At 38.3% G+C, this 22086-nt stretch overlaps 1 protein-coding gene across 2 annotated transcripts in view; it reads left to right on the top strand.

Moving 5' to 3' along the window:
* Positions 1-21943, top strand: part of LOC127647865 (4-aminobutyrate aminotransferase, mitochondrial-like) — a 38241-nt gene extending 16298 nt beyond the window's left edge. For both annotated transcript variants that reach the window (XM_052132379.1, XM_052132380.1), the window contains 11 exons: positions 5693-5742; positions 6034-6114; positions 7458-7550; positions 8799-8861; positions 12334-12397; positions 14715-14863; positions 15260-15397; positions 17046-17213; positions 17754-17900; positions 18175-18286; positions 18651-21943. In XM_052132379.1, the coding sequence (XP_051988339.1) occupies positions 5693-5742; positions 6034-6114; positions 7458-7550; positions 8799-8861; positions 12334-12397; positions 14715-14863; positions 15260-15397; positions 17046-17213; positions 17754-17900; positions 18175-18286; positions 18651-18772 (1187 nt within the window). In that variant the 3' untranslated portion in view covers positions 18773-21943. The remainder of the gene's footprint in view (positions 1-5692; positions 5743-6033; positions 6115-7457; positions 7551-8798; positions 8862-12333; positions 12398-14714; positions 14864-15259; positions 15398-17045; positions 17214-17753; positions 17901-18174; positions 18287-18650) is intronic.
* The last annotated feature ends 143 nt before the right edge of the window (positions 21944-22086 follow it).

A 22086-nucleotide genomic window follows, 5' to 3' on the forward strand; every position in this document is an offset into this window, starting at 1 on the left:
TTGAGGCGGATGGGCTACAACTGTAGGCTCGTTATTAGGACCATAGTGTTCAGAATAAAGTGTTCAGTTAGTGTATGTTTGTGTATTAAAAGCAATATTGACACAATTTAAATTCTATCATTATTTACTCTCCCTCATGCCATTCTAAACATGTATGATTCATTTTCTTCCATGAAAAACAAGCAAAAGAAACTAAAGTGAAATAAAAATTGCCACTGTCAAGCTCTATTAAAGTTGACCATTTGACTTGTGTGATATATATCAAATCTTTTGAAACTATTCCATAGCTTTGTGTGAAGAATAGACTGACACGCAAGTCATTATTCACTGAAGATTTCACCCTCCGCTATAGATCTGAAATCCCTTTTGTATTTGTGCATATTTAAACTCGCACCACACTCAGGCCATGTTCTCACAGATACTGTACATTATGTTGAAACTCCATTTTCAGTTTCCTAACGTCATAGTTTTTCAAAGTATGCGGTACTAGAGAGCATTTTAGGTTTAGGTTTTCAGTAAAGGAAGGATCTTGGAATACAGGACTGGTGTGTGGCCGTGATGTGTGGCATTAAAACGAAGACTTCACTGAGGCCAGTCTGTTGTGTTGTGAACAGCCTCCTGTGGGTTTGCATTAGGGGACTGTTGGTTTGGATGATTAAATGAGAGTGACAGGAACAAAAGGTCTCCAAAAAGGAACCTCCTGCACAGATTCAACAAACAGAGGGAGCATCTTTTCTCTCTCTACGTGAGTGGTCGTTCATTTTGTCTGCTAGCTTATTTACATTTAATCAGTCTCAACAAATTGAGTCGAGCCACTGTCTCCCGCTCTCAGAAATGCCTTCAGGTGGTTACTCACATTTAATGAGTTGTGATTAGCCTTTCACTTGCAGCTCTTGTATCATTTGTAAAAAATGCATTATGGGATCTGGTTATAACATACTGTACAACCCCCTCTCACCCACTACATATACAATGACAGACATGCAGTTTAAGTCAGAAGTTTACATACACATAAACTCCTGACAATTCCTGACATTTAATCGTAGAAAACATTCCCTGTCTTAGGTCAGTTCGGATCACTATTTTAAGAATGTGAAATGTCAGAATAATTGTAGAGAGAATTATTTATTTTAGCTTTTATTTCTTTCATCACATTCCCAGTGGGTCAGAAGTTTACATACACTTTGTTAGTATTTGGAAGCATTGCCTTTAAATTGTTTAACTTGTGTCAAACATTTTGGGTAGCCTTCCACAAGCTTCTCACAATAAGTTGCTGAATTTTGGCCCATTCCTCCAGACAGAACTGGTGTAACTGAGTCAGGATTGTAGGCCTCCTTGCTCACACATGCTTTTTCACTTCATACCACAAATTTTCTATCGGATTGAGGTCAGGGCTTTGTGGTGGCCACTCCGATACATCGGCTTCGTTATCCTTAAGCCACTTGAGGTATGCTTGGGGTCATTGTCCATTTGGAAGACCCATTTGTGACCGAGTTCTTGAGATGTTGCTTCAAAATATAAACATCATTTTCCTTCCTCATGATGCCATCTATTTTGTGAAGTGCACCAGTCCCTCCTGCATCAAAGCACCCCCACAACATGATGCTGCCACCCCCATGCTTCACAGTTGGGATGGTGTTCTTCGGCTTGCAAGCCTTACCCTGTTTACTCCAAACATAACGATGGTCATCATAGCCAAACAGTTCCATTTTTGTTTCATCAGACTAGAGGGCATTTCTCCAAAAAGTAAGATCTTTGTCCCCGTGTGCACTTGCAAACTGTAGTCTGGCTTTTTTACACCTCCAGATGACTCATTTGCAGCCGGAAATGTAGGGGGACTGCCAATTATATTTTGATCTCAAAATAATTTGTAAAAACTTGGAAATATGCATTAAACCAGAGTTTCCCAACCACTTTGCCGTAGCACACTAGTATGCCGTGAAAGATTCTCAGCTGTGCCTTGGAAAATTATTAAATTCCACAAAATAATTTAATAATTTTTTTCATCATCTGGAAGGTCCTGTGACTTATAGTCAAGCGATTTATTTAAATAATTTATACTATATAAATTATGTCAGCTGGTCAAACACGTGCACCAAAACAGATGAAAACATAGAGAAGGCATAGAGATGGTAGAAGCATTTGAAATTTCCCAGTTCAGGATATTTTCAATCAATCAAACAATTTATTATTCATAGAGCACAATTAAAAACAACTACCATTGACCAATGTGCTGTACAATAAAAACATACATTCCCATCAGATACAATCAGCACAGAGTCACACATAATACCAAAACAGAGTAAATACAGTAAAGCATCACATCACAAATTGTAGGCCAAATCAAATAAAAATGTTTTTAGTTTAGATTTAAAAATAGGTAGTGTGGGGGCAGTTCTAATTTGACTTGGTAGGCTGTTCCAAAGATTGGGAGCTGCTATGGCGAATTTCCGATCGCCCCTAGACTTTAACTTTGATTTTGGAATCACTAAAAGGCTTTGATCGGCGGACCTGAGAGCTCTCTCTGGGTGGTGATCTATCAATAGGTCAGAGAGATATGATGGTGTTAAATCGTTTCTAGACTTAGAAACAAATATGAGTACTTTAAAATCAATTCTATAGAGAACAGGTAACCAATGCAGAGACCGTAAAATAGGGGTAATATGTTCCTGCTTTCGAGCCCCTATTAAAACTCTAGCAGTCGCATATTGAACCATTCCACCAAAAGAAGAATGGCTAATTCCCAGGTATAGAGAGTTGCAGTAATAAAGCCTAGTGGAAATTAAAGCATGAATCACCCTTTCAAATTTCTCAAACGAGAGAAAATATATTTTGCCAAGGCTCACATTTTGCCTTTAGAAATTATTTTATGCAAGCAGTTTAAATATTTTGTCCATCATAACGTTATTGTTCTAACAAACTCTAGACCGCTGTCAAACTCAACTCCTTACATGCACACAAAATGACCCAGTGAAAGTCAGTGAACCAAAGAGGTTTGCAAATATCCGAAATATCCACCGTCACTGATGTTAATGAATTAATAGAATATATCAGGTGTATTGTATTTCTCACAGACTAAAAGCTGTTTATTTGTGCACAGCATAGAGATACAGATGTTATGAACAGGTGTGGCTTACTTGTCATGTTTCTCTCATGAAACATAAACCGAATGTGAGAAATGTTACACACAATTACTAAAAGCAAATCTCTCGGCTGCCCATGCCTAAATCCGCCACTGGCTGTGGAATTTTTGAATCATAAAAAGTGTGCCGTGGCAGAAAAAAGGTTTGAAAACATGCATTTAACAACAATACAAAATTAAAGTCTCTTCATCTAAAGCTGCTAAATGTTTTGTTATCATTAAAATGTATCAAGTAAAATTCATATATGGCTCATATACAGTACAGTATATATGCATACACCAATCAGCCACAACATTAAAACCACCTGCCTAATATCGTGTAGGTCCCCCTTGTGCCGCCAAAACTGTTCTGACCCGTTAAGGTGTGGACTCCACAAGACCTCTGAAGGTGTCCTGTGGTATCTGGCACCAAGACGTTCGCAGCAGGTCCTTTAAGTCCTGTAAGTTGCAAGGTGGGGCCTCCATGGATCAGACTTGTTGGTCTAGCACATCCCACAAATGCTCAATCGGATTGAGATCTAGGGAATTTGGAGGCCAAGTCAACACCTTGAACCTTGTCATGTTCCTCAAACCAGTCCTGAACAATTTTTACAGTGTGGCAGGGCGCATTATCCTGCTGAAAGAGACCACTCCCATCAGGGAATACTGTTGCCATGAAGGGGTGTACATGGTCAGCAACAATCTTTAGGTAGGTGGTACATGTCAAATTAACATCCAAATGGATGGCAGGACCCAAGGTTTCCCAGCAGAACATTTCCCAGAGCATCACACTGCCTCCACCGGCCTGTCTTCCTTCCATAGTGCTTCCTGCTGTAATCTCTTCCCCAGGTAAACGACTCGCATTCACCCGGCCATCCACATGATCTAAAAGAAGACGTGATTCATCAGACCAGGCCACCTTCTTCCATTGCTCAGTGGTCCAGTTCTGATGCTCACATGCCCATTTTAGGAGCTTTCAGCAGTGGACAGAGGTCAGCATGGGTGCTTTGACCGGTCTGCGACTACATGGCCCCATCTGCAGCAAGCTGGAATGCATTGTGTGTTCTGAGACCTTTCTATCATGGCCAGTATTTAAGATTTTCAGCAATTTGTTCTACAGTAGCTCTCCTGTGGGATTGGAACAGACGGGCTAGCCTTCGCTCCCCATGCGCATCAGGGAGCCTTGGGCACCCATGTCCCTGTCGATGTCGACCGTGTATATTCAGACAGTAACTGATAGTACGGAGATCTGTTAACAATGTTCTGTGTTCTTTACTGTTTGTGGATCACATTATGAATTGCGGTTTGAGAGACTTTCATCAGTCGACTTACTGACTAATTGTTCATAGGCAGTGAGGCTTCTCTTGCCCTGCAGCCTGTTCCTTGTTCATGCCAGTGAAGCACATGGCTTTATCTAGAGCTCTACAGTCACAATGTCTGTGATCCTGTATCAGCCACTGGCCAGATGTAGATAGACCTCTGTAAAATAGATAGCTGTGCTACTCTTGATGCTTTTTAAGCTTTTTATATTTCACAATGATCTTACTGTACCAACCTCATTTACATTACATATAATTAATTAAAACAGTGTATGCAATGTTGTACTTGATTTTTAAGATTGTGTATGAGGTAACAGCAAATACTTGTTTCACTTGCCCACAAAAGACCGGTAGAGCCTGATGAATGTGGTAATAGAAACAGAATGAAGTCTGCAGCCAACAGAAAAGAGGCTGTGCTTTTTCTTTGCATAGACTGAACGTCATGTCATGATGCATGCATCAGTTGAGTTGAGGTGATTTTGGACTTTGTTGCACCAAAACGTGTTATGCCAGATTCTGTGATTCATAATTTTCTGTCATACCTTGCATACCTTTATGTAATATCAGATTTAAAAAAAGAGAGAGAGAATTGTTTATGCTTCAGTCATCAGTGCACAGGACACACATGTTCATGTGAAGTGACCTTGCCATTTACTTTTGATCTGTCAGGGCAAGTGTACAAGTGTAGAGATAACAGATCAGTTCAGGTCAAATTCCTCTTCTTCTTTTTTTGTTTCATGTTTTTGGGTGGAATATCCTTCCTTATATTGTATGTTACAATATATATAATATATACTTTTTGTAACATAATTTACATATTACCCAGTATGGACTCAGGTATTCACACTTCACAAACTCACTCAAATATACCTGCTTGTTTATTCAAGAATCAAACTGGAGAGCAACAAATTATTTTATAATAATTTTGTAATGCAAATAATTATTAATCTATAACATTTTCATTATGATCAATTGATTTATCCTAAGGCCTCTTAGTAGAAGACATCCTTCTGTCTTCGAGAGACGATGGTGTAGCTTCCAGTTGTGTAATGTTTTATCTGCATCTTTATCTGCGAGTGTCTGAATAGTCAGACTTATGATTGACAGTCTTTGCCGCATCTCCTGCAGATGAATGATGGCGACACCAGCTAAGGATGCCATTGTTTTTCTTTTCTTGTTTTGGTGTGTTTGTTTGTGTTTACACAGTTTTTGGGAATATTTGGAATACTGCAAGTTTTCTATTTTTTTCTAGGTTACAATCATCCGGCTTTAATAAAAGTGATGACCAATCCAAACAATGTGGTAAGACTTGATCAGATTGTGAAATCAGTGTGTGTGTTTGTATGTGTATGCATAGAGTGTAATGTGGAAATTAGATTTAGCAGTGATCTATCAGGCAGAGCAGCATGAGTTTGATGAGATTTTAAAAGGTGTAGTGCACTAGGATGCAATTGACTTTTATATTTCAGTGCCTCTAAATGTCTTCATACATCAATTTTACCATACATATGAAAATTCCCAGCTTCTTTTTATAGGCATTTGAAACATCAGTATGAGGAAATAATTAAATTCTATTGAGCACTGTTTACACAGAGTGCGTTTGTCAACCGGCCTGCGCTTGGAATTTTGCCGCCCGAGAACTTTCCGGACAAACTGATCGAGAGCCTTCTGTCGGTAAGTGCATGTTTGAGACTGTAGCTCTGTTCCAAAACCTAATGAGCTACATTGGTAGCATCCGAATATTCATGGAACATCATAAATGCATGATTTGGAGCACTCTATATAGGCAGCTGCACAATGCCACACAAATAGCACTCCTTACACAAAGTGAACAGGGAACTCGGCTCAATAGAGTGCAACAGTGCCCACCCAATGTTTCAGCCACACTGGTTCCAGAAGTATTTTTTACCATTCAATTCTTCCATAGGGATTTAAGAAAATCCTTCATTAAAGGGTTCTCAGCTGTGAACCAAACCAACCAGCCTGAATCACAACTTTACAAACTTTGATTTGGAGTAAAAAAAAGTATTTCAAAATTGGATAAAAAGACAACAATACAAGACTGCGTACTTACCATCTTTAATGAGGGACTGAACCACAATCCCATGTATCATTGTAAATGACGTAATTGTATTAAAAACGCTGGAATTTATTTAAAGTTGTTGATATTATGTATAGAATAATTATATATAAAGTGTGTTGTATAATGCATATATATACAAATACATAAGTACCAATACATGTAAAGGATTTTTACTTCCAGAATTGACTGTTGCGCTCTTTTGATTTCAATAAAGGCGCATGAGAGGAATACCGCAATGCTCTAATAAGCCTAACAATACATGGCTTAGTCAATTTCTAAAAAATGTTTTTTTAAATAATTTATCAATTTATCATTGTATCAAGTACATTTTTAATCGACATTTCTCTTGCTTCATCCGCCATCTTGGATTTTTTTTCACTATGCATGGGATTGCCTTCTCAGCGAAGAATAAATGTGATGCTGCATTATGATTTGTCCAAAATTAGGTATCTTAGAAAGCAGCATAATTAGGTTGACTACTGTAACTTTTGGAACAGCCTTCCAAAATGCCAGAGCCATAACAGAGCATCAAGTGAAGTGTCTTTATAAGGTGTGCTTGTGTTCATGCTCCAAATCGTCTACAAGAGCTGATAACAATTGTTACAATTGTTTTGGTAAATTATTGGGAATATCGTTTGAACACTTATCAAGTAGTAAATAAGAAAAGCCTTTTTGTGCAAGAACTATAAATTGCAGTCGCAATGTATGAATTGCCCTGAGAACGAGGCAATAGTAACCTTTAACTTGAAGAACACAATTTGTTCATTGGTTATAACAAAGCCCTTTGGGATTCTGTTTATCTTGATAACATTGCAGATGTCATGGATACCCTATTAACTAACTGCACTCTTTTCATATTGGCCAAAAGTGGCTTAATGTTTATTGTAGTGGTGCCAGTGTGGAGTGCTGTGAATGACTCTTTCTTCAACATCAGATTGCCCCCAGTGGGATGACCCGAGTACAGACCATGGCCTGTGGCTCCTGCTCCAATGAGAACGCTTTCAAGGCCATGTTTATCTGGTACAGAGTGAGTGGACTTTCTTCTATTTGATCTTCCACACAAACTCTATTGGATGTGTCATGATCACCCACACACAGCTCTATTGTAAATACTTTAGGTCAGTGTTTCTTAACTGGACAGTCCTGACCCAAATAAAGGTTGTTGGTCTGTTCAGATTGGGTTGCGGACAAAAACAAATGAACAATGCCAGCGTTTAATTTTTCTACAGCCCAAGCAAAATTTCAGGCTGCTTAGCAAATTATAATGTTGATGATAATTATCTCATGTTAGTGGCTTTATACACACTAAATATGCTTCTCATATGAAAACATGATGTGATTTAAGCTTGTGTGAGCCATCGTCAAACCACTCGTGGATACAATTTGCTCTGTTCTAACCTACTGTATATCTTCCTCAATGTTGCGGCGCAGACACACTGATGGGACCCACTGAAAGTCTTGTGAGAATTTTCTAGTTTTAAAGTGCTATGGAGAATGTCAAACCTCTCAAACAGCTTGACAGCCCTGACATCTGTATCTTTTGTTGTTGACATCAACAACAAATTGTCACTTGTTACATGCCCTTTTACTTGAAAACCATTAACTAAACTATGCAAGATAAAAGAAAATGCAACCAATACTACAATAAATACAGGCTATGTTTGAATGCCACTTGATGTCCAATGTAAAGTCTGGGTTTTGAAGCTAAACCAGTTGAGAACCACTGCTTTAGGTGTAATATTGGTCATATTATGATTATAACAAGACCAAGGGAGGAGGACTGATTCTGAAAGAAAGGAGTAGAAAAGGTGAAAGCTTGATAATTTAACCAAAACTGTAATGTACATCAAGATTGTAATTTTTATACATGAGAAAAGTATGAGTCTTACTCAATAAAATCTATTTAAAGCTGAATTATGTAATTTATTCACCACTTGCATCACCAAATGGAATTGCTAAAATACTGATTGTGTCAAACAGGTTTCACATACACTACCACCATCTTCCATTACACAAACAAACGGAGCAATGTTTTGATAGTGCCACAGAGACAATGTTTACACTTTTCAGAGAAGTAAATCTATAAATAATTTTTAGTTGTTTCTGCATATTAAGCCAGGATAAGAGAAATTATTTGAACATTGATAAAAGTACACACTTCGGCTTCTGCTTTTAATATGTCAAATATGTTCACAGATACTGATTTAATTCATATTAATTTATACACATAAATAACTCTTATATCATCTACAATCTTCTTTTTAATATTTTCCAGAATAAAGAGAGAGGACACAGCAACCCCTCTGAGGAGGACATTGGTACCTGCATGATCAACCAGGTAAGACATGAAAAACTGAAAAGTGAAAGACACTATGCATATGAAAAAGTTTGGTGCCATTTCAGATGAAGAATTCATTATTTTTCTAACTAAAGAGATAAATATGTATTTGGAGCTAAATGACAGACATGATATATCTAGATCTGTATTATGGGAGGCATTGAAAGCGTATTTGCGGGGCAAAATAATCTCTTTCTCCTCTTATGCTAAAAAGCAAGAACTCTCTAAGCTCAGAAATGTTTCAGAAGCTATTAACAGGTTAGATGAACAGTACGCCATCTGTCCCTGCCCTCGCTTATACAAAGAAAGAATAAGTCTTCAGTCCGAGTATAACTTGCTGTCAACTGCACATGAAGAGAAGAGGTTGTTAAAAACGCGGCATACATTTTATGAATTTGGGGACAAAGCCAGTAAATTATTGGCTTTTCAGTCTCGATCAATTAAATAACTCTAAAATGATAACTCATATTAAGGCCCCATCTGGATCCATGGTACATAATCTGAAGGATATTAATGACAGTTTTGTTCATTTTTATTCTACCCTATACACTTCAGAGTACCCAAATGATTCTGCAATTTTAGATTCCTTCTTTAAAGAAATAGATCTACCAACTATTAATTCTGACCTTAACTCTGACATAGGCAGACCTGTGGCTGCAGCAGAAGTTGCGCAGGCTATTGCGGCAATGCAGAGCAGTAAAGCTCCGGGACCTGACGGATTCCCGATAGAATTTTATAAGAAGTTTACAGCCTTACTGGACCCGCTTCTTGTGGCTGTTTATAATGAGTCGTTCAATACAGGCACTCTTCCCTCAACGCTCACGCAGGCCTCAATTTCTCTTATCCCAAAGGAGGGTAAGGATCCTACTCGTTCGTGAATCATACAGACCAATCTCTCTTCTGAATGCGGATTTTAAAATTTTATCCAAAATTCTTGCATTACGCCTTGAAACCATTGTCCCTACTATAATTTCGATTGACCAAACAGGATTTATTCGAGGCCGTAACCCATTTAACAATCTACGACGACTATATAATATAATATACACAAATTCTCCCCAGGCTGAACTTGAAGCAGTAATCTCCCTCGACGCTGAAAAGGCCTTCGATAGAGTAGAGTGGGAATACCTTTTAACACTCTTAAACAGTTTGGTTTTCCTGCAGACTTAATCTCGTGGATTAGATTGTTATATACCTCCCGACTGCTTCAGTGAGCACAAACAATGTATACTCTGAATACTTCTCTCTGCATCGAGGCACCAGGCAAGGGTGCCCTCTCTCTCCCTTGTTATTCGCCCTATCAATTGAACCCTTGGCTGCTGCCCTCCGTCAGACAGCAAATTTTAAAGGTATTACACGGCATGGTACAGAGCATAAAATTTCATTGTATGCAGATGACGTTTTATTATATGTATCAAGCCCAACCTCCTCAATACCTCAAATTATTTCACTAATAAAGGAGTTTGGCAAGTTATCTGGCTATAAGCTTAACATGAGTAAGAGTGAGTTTTTCCCGATCACTCCGGCCTCTTGTAGAGACTCTTCCTCTATCCCGTTCAGAGTAGTACGTGAGGGGTTCAAATACTTGGGTGTGCAAGTCACAAGATCGTTTAATAATTTGTTTAAGGCCAATTTTTGTCCACTTTTGGATCGATGTAAAAATGATTTTGTGAAATGGTCCTCTCTGCCCCTGTCTTTAGCAGGTCGTACAAACCTGATCAAAATGTCTGTTTTACCAAGGTTTTTGTATATATTTTCGAATATACCTGTTTTTATTAGGAAGAATTTTTTTACTAAGCTGGACAGTCTAATCACCTCCTTTCTGTGGGGAATAAGACCCTCAGTATTAGGAAGACATTTTTGCAGAGATTAAAATGTCAGGGAGGGATGGCGCTACCTAATCTTTTATTTTATTATTGGGCAAGCAACGTTCAAAAAATAATCTTTTGGCTATCTAGTGTAGATCCTCAAAATACCCCTCTATGGGTGGAAATGGAACAATCATGTGCTAACTTCAAACTTAGCTCACTAATTTGCTCTTCACTCCCCTGGTGGGGAAAAATTATATCTCCGCCCCCAATCCTGTACTGACTCATACTTTAAAAATTTGGGCCCAATTTAGAAGACATTTTGGTCTGCAATCAGCTTCCATTCTAGGTCCTATGGTCTCTAACTGTCTATTTCCACCATCTTATGTGGACTCTGCTTTTCGTGTCTGGGAGGAGAGGGGGATTAGGCTCCTAAGAGATTTATATTTTGATAACACTTTTTGCTCTTTTGAAGAGCTTGCACGTAATTTTGCCTTACCAAGATCACACTTTTTCAGATTCTTGCAGATTAGGAGTTTCATCAAGAAAGTTTTTGCCCCCTTTCCAGGAATACCCGCTACCTCGCCTATGGATACATTGCTTGATCTGAAACCGCATAGTAGAGTACTCATTTCAAGCATATACTCTATTATAACATCTATAGATCCACAGAGCTTGGATGATATCCGCAAAGCTTGGCAAAGTGATTTAGGGAGAGAAATTACAGATGGAGAATGGGAAGGTGCTTTGAATCAGGTGCACTCCTCCTCACCCTGTGCGAGGCATGGCTTAGTTCAATTTAAGGTTCTTCATAGGCTTCATTTCACTAACTCCAGACTAGCTAAGATTTACCCGAATGTTAGCCCTGCATGCAATAGGTGTTACTAATCGCCTGCCACAACTGCCCATATGTTCTGGCTCTGTCCTGGGTTGGAGGAATTTTTGAGAGGGATTTTCGAATCATATAAAAATATGTATGGCATCCAGATTGACCCAGATCCCTTAATGTGTATTTTTGGTGTTGCTCCCGATGGTGTAGAACTCAGGAAAGATATTCGTTCTGTTATTGCCTTCACTACATTACTGGCAAGGCGTTTAATATTATTTCAGTGGAAAAAGGCAGACCCTCCAACACATAGAAGCTGGTTGAAAGAAGTGATGTCTTGCATTCAACTCGAAAAGATTAAATACATGATTCGAGGTTCGAAACGTAAGTTTCAAGACACATGGTCCCCCTTTATAAGATATTTTGAAGAGCTCCCCTGCCTCTAAGATGCAATAATCTGACTCAATTTCCCCTTGTTATATCATCTGTACTTTTTTTTTTTTTTTTCAAGTTTCTGTTGAAATCACTATATTATTATTATTACTATATTATTATTATTATTTTTGTATCAGTATTCTTGTTATCTGGACAAGTAGCTTTATAAAGTGTGATTTATATATTCTATGAAGATGTGCCAATTCTTCTAGGGAGTATATCCCTTTATTTATTTACTTATTATTATTATTTAATTTTTTTCTTTTTTTTTTTTTAAGCGGGAGGGGAGGGATGGGAAGATGATTGTAATTGTAACTGTTAAAAACCCAATAAAGAAAATATAAAAAAAAAAAAAAAAAAAAAAAGTTTGGTGCCATTTTGTATTTTCTTTCCTTTCTCTCAGAGCCCAGGATGCCCAGATTTAAGCATCTTGTCTTTTATGGGAGGTTTTCATGGGAGAACTTTGGGTAAGCTCTAATACAATTCTTGATATGTTATATACATGTTATTAAAAGATGTGTTGGAGCAGCGTGTTGCAACTGTGGTGCTCACCAATTGGTACTGTTTCAAACCTGTATTGCAATATGTGCCGATCGCATTCCCTCCCCGCCCCAACCATAGATAGATAGACAGATATATATATATATATATATATATATATATATATATATATATATATATGTACACTCACCTAAAGGATTATTAGGAACACCTGTTCAATTTCTCATTAATGCAATTATCTAATCAACCAATCACATGGCAGTTGCTTCAATGCATTTAGGGGTGTGGTCCTGGTCAAGACAATCTCCTGAACTCCAAACTGAATGTCAGAATGGGAAAGAAAGGTGATTTAAGCAATTTTGAGCGTGGCATGGTTGTTGGTGCCAAACGGGTCGGTCTGAGTATTTCACAATCTGCTCAGTTACTGGGATTTTCATGCACAACCATTTCTAGGGTTTACAAAGAATGGTGTGAAAAGGGAAAAACATCCAGTATGCGGCAGTCCTGTGGGCGAAAATGCCTTGTTGATGCTAGAGGTCAGAGGAGAATGGGCCGACTGATTCAAGCTGATAGAAGAGCAACTTTGCCTGAAATAACCACTCGTTACAACCGAGGTATGCAGCAAAGCATTTGTGAAGCCACAACATGCACAACCTTGAGGCGGATGGGCTACAACAGCAGAAGACCCCACCGGGTACCACTCATCTCCACTACAAATAGGAAAAAGAGGCTACAATTTGCAAGAGCTCACCAAAATTGGACAGTTGAAGACTGGAAAAATGTTGCCTGGTCTGATGAGTCTCGATTTCTGTTGAGACATTCAGATGGTAGAGTCAGAATTTGGCGTAAACAGAATGAGAACATGGATCCATCATGCCTTGTTACCACTGTGCAGGCTGGTGGTGGTGGTGTAATGGTGTGGGGGATGTTTTCTTGGCACACTTTAGGCCCCTTAGTGCCAATTGGGCATCGTTTAAATGCCACGGCCTACCTAAGCATTGTTTCTGACCATGTCCATCCCTTTATGGCCACCATGTACCCATCCTCTGATGGCTACTTCCAGCAGGATAATGCACCATGTCACAAAGCTCGAATCATTTCAAATTGGTTTCTTGAACATGACAATGAGTTCTCTGTACTAAAATGGTCCCCACAGTCACCAGATCTCAACCCAATAGAGCATCTTTGGGATGTGTTGGAATGGGAGCTTCGTGCCCTGGATGTGCATCCCACAAATCTCCATCAACTGCAAGATGCTATCCTATCAATATGGGCCAACATTTCTAAAGAATGCTTTCAGCACCTTGTTGAATCAATGCCACGTAGAATTAAGGCAGTTCTGAAGGCGAAAGGGGGTCAAACACAGTATTAGTATGGTGTTCCTAATAATCCTTTAGGTGAGTGTATATATATATGTGTGTGTGTGTGTGTGTGTGTGTGTAAATTCTAGAGACTTGTGTGTGAAAATCCCAGGAGATCAGCAGTTACAAAAATTGTCAAACCAGCCCATCTGGCATCAACAATCATGCCATGGTCCAAATCACTGAGATCACATTTTCCCCATTCTGATGGTTGATGTGAACATTAACTGAATCTCCTGACCTGTATCTGCATGATTTTATGTTCTGCACTGCTGCCACATGATTGGCTGTTTACATGGATGATTGCTTGACTGGTTTGAGTATTTCTGTAACTGCTGATCTCCTGGGATTTTCACACACAACAGTCTCTTGAATTTACTCAGATTGGTGCCAAAAACAAAAAAAAATCATGCAGTGAGCAGCAGTTCTGTGGATGGAAATGCTTTGTTGATGAGAGAGGTCAACAGAGAATGGCCAGACAGGTTAAAACTGACAAAGTCTATGGTAACTCAGATAAACGTTCTGTACAATTGTGGTGAGAAGAATATCATCTCAGAATGCTATTCTGAGAAGCGGGTTTGCACTATTTTGGCAGTACGAGGGGGACCTACATAATATTAGGCATGTGGTTTTAATGTTGTGGATGATCAGTGTATAAACATATATATACACAATAAAATATTAACTTAGTGCAGTTGATTTGGGTTCTACTGTTGAGAGTACAATATTGATGTTACTTATAGAGTGCATTTTGTGAAGGTACAGGGATTTCACTTGGCCCACATGTATTTGCCTGCCTTTGCTTTATCTTTGTGTACAATTGAAATGTAGAAGTTATATGATACAAATAACAACAATGACAACTGGCTGCTTTGTTTTAATTGGTAAATGATTCTCTTATGTGTGTGGTATTGAATTTCAGGTTGCTTGGCCACAACACATTCCAAAGTCATTCACAAGCTTGACATTCCGTCCTTCGACTGGCCCATCGCACCCTTCCCTAAACTGCAGTATCCTCTGGAGGAGTTTGTAAGGGAGAATGAGCAGGAAGAGGCCCGCTGCCTAGAGGAGGTCAGAGATCAGCCATCTACTCTACTGTATATTACACTCAGAAACTTGCTCAGCATTTTCACACACACAAAAAAAAACACCCTCTTGCTAATTAATAAATAATGTTTGACCCTAGAACCTTTCAGTTACCAACCTAGATCTTCAACCAACAGGCAACACCACTACATTACCCATTAACTCACCATTTTGGCAACCATTTACTATAAACAGAACCAGACTGCAGAATCAAAAAAATTACAATGCACTTACTGTTAATTGTCTTCAGTGTGAAAATGTATCTATAAAACTTGAAGTGTTTATTCTGTACATTTTACCTGCCCCATGACATATTAAGTAACATATTGAGGCATTGTATGTGGTTTAATTATGGGCAATAATTATGTCTCTCTGTTTCAGGTGGAGGATCTCATTGTGAAGTGGAGGCAGAAGGGCAAACCGGTGGCAGGAATTGTGATAGAGCCCATCCAGGCAGAGGGAGGAGACAATCACGCCTCCCCTGACTTCTTCATCAAACTCCGCAATATCGCACGCAAGGTGAAACACATTTTACTCCTTATTTGTTGTCAATGTATCATTTTTTGGAAGGCTGACTGTTCAATAATGCTTCATAATCCTCAATAGAACACAACAGTGACCACCCACTTTTTCAGTGGCCTTGGTTGCGGAAGTATTTTCTCCATTACTTTTCTCTGTAGAGATAAAAACATTTTTTTTTATTTAATTAAGAAGAACCAAGAACCAAACTAACCAGCATTAAAAACTTTTATTTTAAGCAACAACAAAAAACATTATAAATGAATAAAAATAGGGCTGTCAATTAATACATTTTTTTATTGAAATAATTACATGACGTTTAATTAATTGAATTAATTTAATAAATAAATATTTGCTTAGAAAACCCCTTAAATAACAATAATTCAAAATATAATGATTAAATCATTATAAAGTTATATTTAAATAATTGCAATGTGAATATAAATATTATTTTGGCAGATGAGTAAAGATTTATTTTAAGAGCCGAGGATGCATCAATGTACACCTGCATCAGACTGACGCTTTTGGAGTGTCTCACTTTTGTTGACACATCATAAACACATAGTTTTTAGGTCGCTTTGGAAAATATGTCTCGATACCCCTGCGTTCAGAGTTCAGACTTTTTTTGTTTTTTGCATGCAAGAAATGCACTGATGCTAGTGTGGCATGTTGTCTATACCGCAGGAGTTTTGCTTACTGCCCCCTGCTTAAAACAGGTGGTACTTCAAACTTTAATAGCTCGATGGTAGGAAAAGGTGCCAGGACATGACTAATTGTGCTACTTTGTTAACGTGTTATTTTTTATATAATTAATCACCTACCAACATCTTTGCTCAAGATAGGTCTGTCTAGAAAGGTTTATACAGAATTCTTAAAAATCTATTTCTCTATGGAGAAAATTAATAGGATTTTTACTTCTGGAACTGTGCTGTTTCTTGCTGGATGCTTTGAAGTAGTTGCAGAGAGACACTCCAGTTATAAATAGCCGAAATTAGACTCTGTAGTGTCCATTAATAAAAGAAAACAGCACCCAAAGATAATTACTTTGCAGGCAGTTCTTCTGATCCACACTAATTTGCATCCTTCTGAATGAGATAAGGCAGGAGACAAAAGAGAATAATTTAATAAGGTTGCATTATGCCCAGAAAAGAGGCTTCTTAAAGGTGAAGTGTGTAATTATTTAGTTTCAAATATGTTTCAAATACTCTCTCATATCCCTGTTTAATATGCAGAGACAACTATAAGTAAGTCATCAGTGACTTGATGTTCCATAAAAAAAGTGTAAGCACTGTCTCTAGCTCTTTCAAAACATTGCTCTGTTTGTTTGAGTATCCCAACCAGCTGCAACACTGGCTCAACAGATGGCTTGAGTTTGGGGCAAGACTATCTGTTTGTCTGACCAATGAAAGAAAGCAGGAGTGTTCTGGGAACCTGTTTGGAAACAGTCATTGTTTTAGCAATTCTGTTGACACTAGTGTCACATAAATAACACACTTCACCTTTAAGAAATTGGGAGAACAACTAGTGTATCGAAGTGCGACGGCTATCTACAACTGGTACTGTATGCAGCTTTATGCAGTGATGCCAACAGGACTGGCTTTTACAGAGAGTGAGCTGACTGATGTTTATCGGTGTCTGGCTTTTTCAGCATGGCTGTGGTTTCCATGTGGATGAGGTGCAGACTGGTGGAGGGGCTACAGGCAAATTATGGGCCCATGAGCATTGGGGTCTGGATGACCCTGCTGATGTGGTCTCCTTCAGCAAGAAGCTGCTCACAGGAGGATACTTCCACAGAGATGAAATGCTAACAGACAAGGTAAAAAAAAATACTTTTTCCTGTCCAATTCCTATCATTCTTGGTAATTGTTCCCAAATGTCTGCTTTATCCTCATCAATATTGAGTCATCATTGATGAACAACAGCGTGCACTAGAAGCCAAATGATTCTTCTGTCGGGTTTGCAACCCTTGTTAGTCTGAAAGATTGCATGTCCTTAGATGAGGTTCATAGTTGTATGAGCAACCATGCCCTCTGCTGGTGATAACATGTCTTTTCATGCTAAGTAACATTCTGTGGTGCAGTATTACCACCTAAGCAAGCACAAAAAGGCCTGTGTCCATTAGGCTAATCATAACCACTGATTAGATTGACTAGGTTTACAATATTTTATGCTCCCAATTGTGGACAATCAGTTTATTCTGTACAATATATTAAGTATATTAGGTATAGTTTGTATTAGCTTCAGATGGTATGCTCGCGGTCCAATAACTGACCTTCTGATGCATGTTACACACAAAGTATTGTGAAAATTGCTAGCTCCAAACAGATTTTAGTTGACATTATTGTATGCACCTCAGCCCTACAGAATTTTCAACACATGGATGGGAGACCCCTCCAAGAATCTGTTCTTAGCCGAGGTGCTCAATGTGATCAGAAGAGAGAACCTTCTGGAAGAGGTCACTCGCTCAGGAAAGGCTCTTTTGCAGGGTCTTTATGCACTGCAGGTATGGCCATCTTCCTTTATCTCCTCACATGATCTTTCATTCACACAAGCCACTACTCAACCTGAGAGACTTTAAAACCATTAATGGTCAATTATGTGGACACTCATTCTTCGCCTGAGGGCCAGCCTCATAAATCCTGCCGCGGGAGAAACAGTCTACCAGTTATCGATTATGTCTGCATTATATCTATTGGTTTTGGGGCCATTGTTGATTGATAATAGCTCACAAGAGTCTGAACAGAACATCTGTTTAGTGTCTTCCTTTCATCCTTTAGACCCAGTACCCTAATATCCTGAGCAGGGCCCGTGGCCAGGGTACCTTCTGTGCCATAGACGCGTGTGATGATGCCACCCGTAACACTATCATGTTTAATGCCAGGAACAAGGGTAAGCCCTTAAAGCAATAGTTCACCCAACAAATTCAAATTCTGTCATCATTTACTCACCCTAATGTTGTTCCAAACCTGCATGAGTTCCTTTCTTCTGTGGTCAAGAAAAAGGACATTTTAGGTGAAAGGTTAGCCTCAGTCACCATTCAATTTAATTGTATGGAAAAAGATGCAATGAAAGTGAAGGGTGCCTGATGCAAATGGGTCATATGGGTTTGGAACAACATGAGGGTAAGTGATTTCTGACATCATTCTGACTTGTCATTTTTGGGTGAGCTAACCCTCTAAGTATAATTTAAAAGACACGTTGTTATGGGATACGGTGTACTTTGAACTGACCAGCCATGTGTCTTCTTCACCAGGCGTTCTCCTGGGATCCTGTGGAGAAAGGTCCATTCGTTTCCGGCCCGCTCTAGTCTTTAAGGAGTATCATGTTCATCAGCTCTTGAACATCTTGAATGACGTCCTGGCTGAGCAGAAATAGAGACCTCGCTGCCAGGTCGGCCATCAATAAGAAGCATAGCAGTCCAAACTCATAGTGGGTTTATACCATCCAGTCACAATTAATCGGTCTCTCTTTCTCTCAGCCTGCTCTCCTCTTACAATTTTTTTTTTTTTAAGATAGAAATCTGCTTTCTTTCTTTATTAATTAGTCAGACACAGATGCCAACTTTGTTTCCATATTCTCTTCTTTTACCAAAAGTGGCCAGATTGAAGAAAGAGTATACAGTTAGGAATTATCCCGGTTATAACAACGCCCAAATCTATGGTTACTCCAATTGTAGATTGATAAAAAAAAAAAAAAAGCCTAAATCTTTTGCACATCTCTCATATGTTGCAATTTTGTCTGTGAACTACAGAAAGAAGTGATTCAGTACCAGAGAAACACTTACACAAACATAAAGTTCCACAGCTCTCCCAAGTCAGTTCTGAATAAAACAGTATGAGCTCACAGAGACAGGACAGGATTTCTAATTGCAATATTTCTGCTAACATCTATTTTTTACCAGCAGAGGCTGACCAGGTCTTAGTGTTTGGACGTTAACATGAAAGAAGTGGTCCCACAGTATGTAAACACTTAAAATTCTTGCACAAGTTCTTTCCAGCAAGGAAAGAAAGCAGCAGTCATATTAATCATGACATTTACAGAGATGAAAACACATCCGTAAATAGATACTAGTTTAGTATCTATAGTGAAATGGCTGCACTGGAAATGTTGTTTATTGTGTGATTTTTGCATGATGACAGATTAGAATTTACAGAGAACCTGAATATGATGGTCCTCTCTGAATTAGAAGCATGTGTGAGAGTCTTAAAATCATTGTGGAAAAGATGGTTGACTGATTGCATCCTGAGAGCCAATGGAACGCTGGAAGTGATAAAGTACAGAGAACTGTGGAGCCTCTATTCCTGTTTTAATTCAAAAACCTCATATAACCGCAAGCAATCAGCAAGTCCCTTTATTAAAGGAGACTGCTTAATCATATTATTCTTTTAAGGAAAAGTTAAACCAAAAATGAAAATTGTCACTTTATTCACCCTCATGTTGTTTCACACCTGTAGGACGTTTTTTTTTTGTATGTCAGGCGGTATGTTAGTCTCAGTCACCATTCACTTTCATTGCTTTTTTTATTTCTCCAATCAATGAAAGTGAATGGTGACTAAGGCTGCCATCCTGCCTAACATCGTGGAATTAAGAAAGTCATACAGGTTTGGGATGACATAGACAGTCATGGAACTGTCCCTTTAAAACAGAGATTAGCAAAAAATGTAATCATAAAGATCCATTGTCTTTACTGTGAAGAGAGGCCAAAACATTTCAAGCACACACTTGTGAAACTGTGGATTACGTGAGAGCCGATTTTGTCTCCAGGTATGCCAATATCCAAAAACAGGGTTTCACAGTTTACCATGACAGGCCATAAATCTGAATCCACCAAGAGTACCAATCTGTTAAAAGCACATATAACTCAGAGACAAGCTTGGGGCAGCTTGGTTTAGTGTCCATCCACTTCTCAGGAGAACGTGATCGCCTCATAATTCAATGTTTATTGCCGTTTTCTCATTATGGGCCACATGTACGAAGCAGAATGATATACATAGTTCCACTGGAACATCACGCACAAGATATTGTTCATTGCCACTTAATGGTTTTCTCCCAGAAAGCTCGATGCCTGTAAATGTTTATGATCTTTTTGGTGATTATCCTGTTCTAGCTTCTCCAAGCTGAAAGGGCTAATAAATAGATGTCCCTTCTGCTTGGTTTGTGGTAATTGGAGTGTTAACCGTCTTTTGTTTCAAAGCACTTAAACCCCAATGTGTACTTACTGTAGTTAGATTATGCAAGACTCATGCTACCAGCATTCTTAGTGAAGATTGACCTTTTTTTCCAACTTTGTTTATGGCACCATCTTTTAGGGGTCTCAGAATTAATTTAATTATTTAAACTGATATGAAAGGGAGAGTTCACCCAAAAATGAAAATGCTCCTCATATACTCACCCTCATGCCATCCCAGATGTGTATGACTTTCATTTTTCTGCTGAACACAAATAAAGATTATTCCAAAACCATATGACTTTCTTCCTAGGCACACAAAAGGATAGGCAGAATAACAGCCCCAGTCACCATTCACTTTCATTTGATCTTTTGTACATACAATGAAACTGAATGGTGACCAAGAGCATTTTGCCTAACATGGTGAGTAAATGACTACATTTTCATTTCTGGGTGCACGCTCTCATTAATGTCAGTTTAAATAAGGAACTTTACCTCATTAATGTAATTCATTAATCGCAGCAGTAATGAAAATGTACAAAATCACACCCTCTCTAATACTGAACATTATTCTTTTGTGATATTGCGTCCCATGTCAGTGTAATGTAGAAATATGGTTAATGTTGTTTTGAATGCTTTTTAAATGTTTGATTAATGTTGTGGACAGGTTGAGTGCACAGGCTCCTTAGAGACCTGATATGTTAAAGCTGTGCCTGTGTGTATTTGACAAAGTCAGTTTAATAGACAACTTTGTATTATTTATAGCTAACAATTATACAAATTGGTAATGTTTGTTTACACTGTTTATGTGTAGTAAAACTAGAACAATTATTGATGTAACTTTTTCTAAATAAACCTAAATATTATTGTCAGAAGTTATAAATAAAATCTCAATCTTAAAATCTTAAAATAAATCTCATCAAACTAATATTACATTTTGATTCACCTTTTTCTTGCTTGACTTTGAATTAAAATGAAAACAAGTCATGCATAATGATCCAACTGATATATTTTCACAATATGTTGACAATACACAGACATTTTTTTAGTAAATAAAAAATATATGGTGAGCTATGTATTTCAGCTATTTAGATATACAAGTTAAGGCGTTTTGTTAAGCGTGTGCAGTCAGTTTTCTTAAAGGGATAGTTCACCCAAAAATGATTGTTCTCTCATCATTTAATCACCCTCCTGTTGTTTCAAACAAATCTATTTTGTATTAAAAAATAAGTTTAGGCAGAATGTTAGGGAAGGATAGCCAGTCACCATTCACTTTCATTGCATGTTTGTTGAAACAACAGGGTGAGTAAATAATGACCATATTTGAATTTTTGGGTGAACTATCCCTTGAAGTGTATCCCAGATTCTCAAGACAACAATCATTCAAAGATACTGAATTCACAGATAGTTAGTGTAAGCATTTTTGCTGGCTGGTGTTCATGCCACATAATTAAACAAAACCCAATAATACAGATTACTCCACAACAAACCCCCTCCCCCAGGCCCCCCAAAAAGAAAATAA

This window comes from Xyrauchen texanus, chromosome 8 (assembly GCF_025860055.1).
Source record: "Xyrauchen texanus isolate HMW12.3.18 chromosome 8, RBS_HiC_50CHRs, whole genome shotgun sequence".
NCBI classification, from domain to species: Eukaryota; Metazoa; Chordata; class Actinopteri; order Cypriniformes; family Catostomidae; genus Xyrauchen; species Xyrauchen texanus.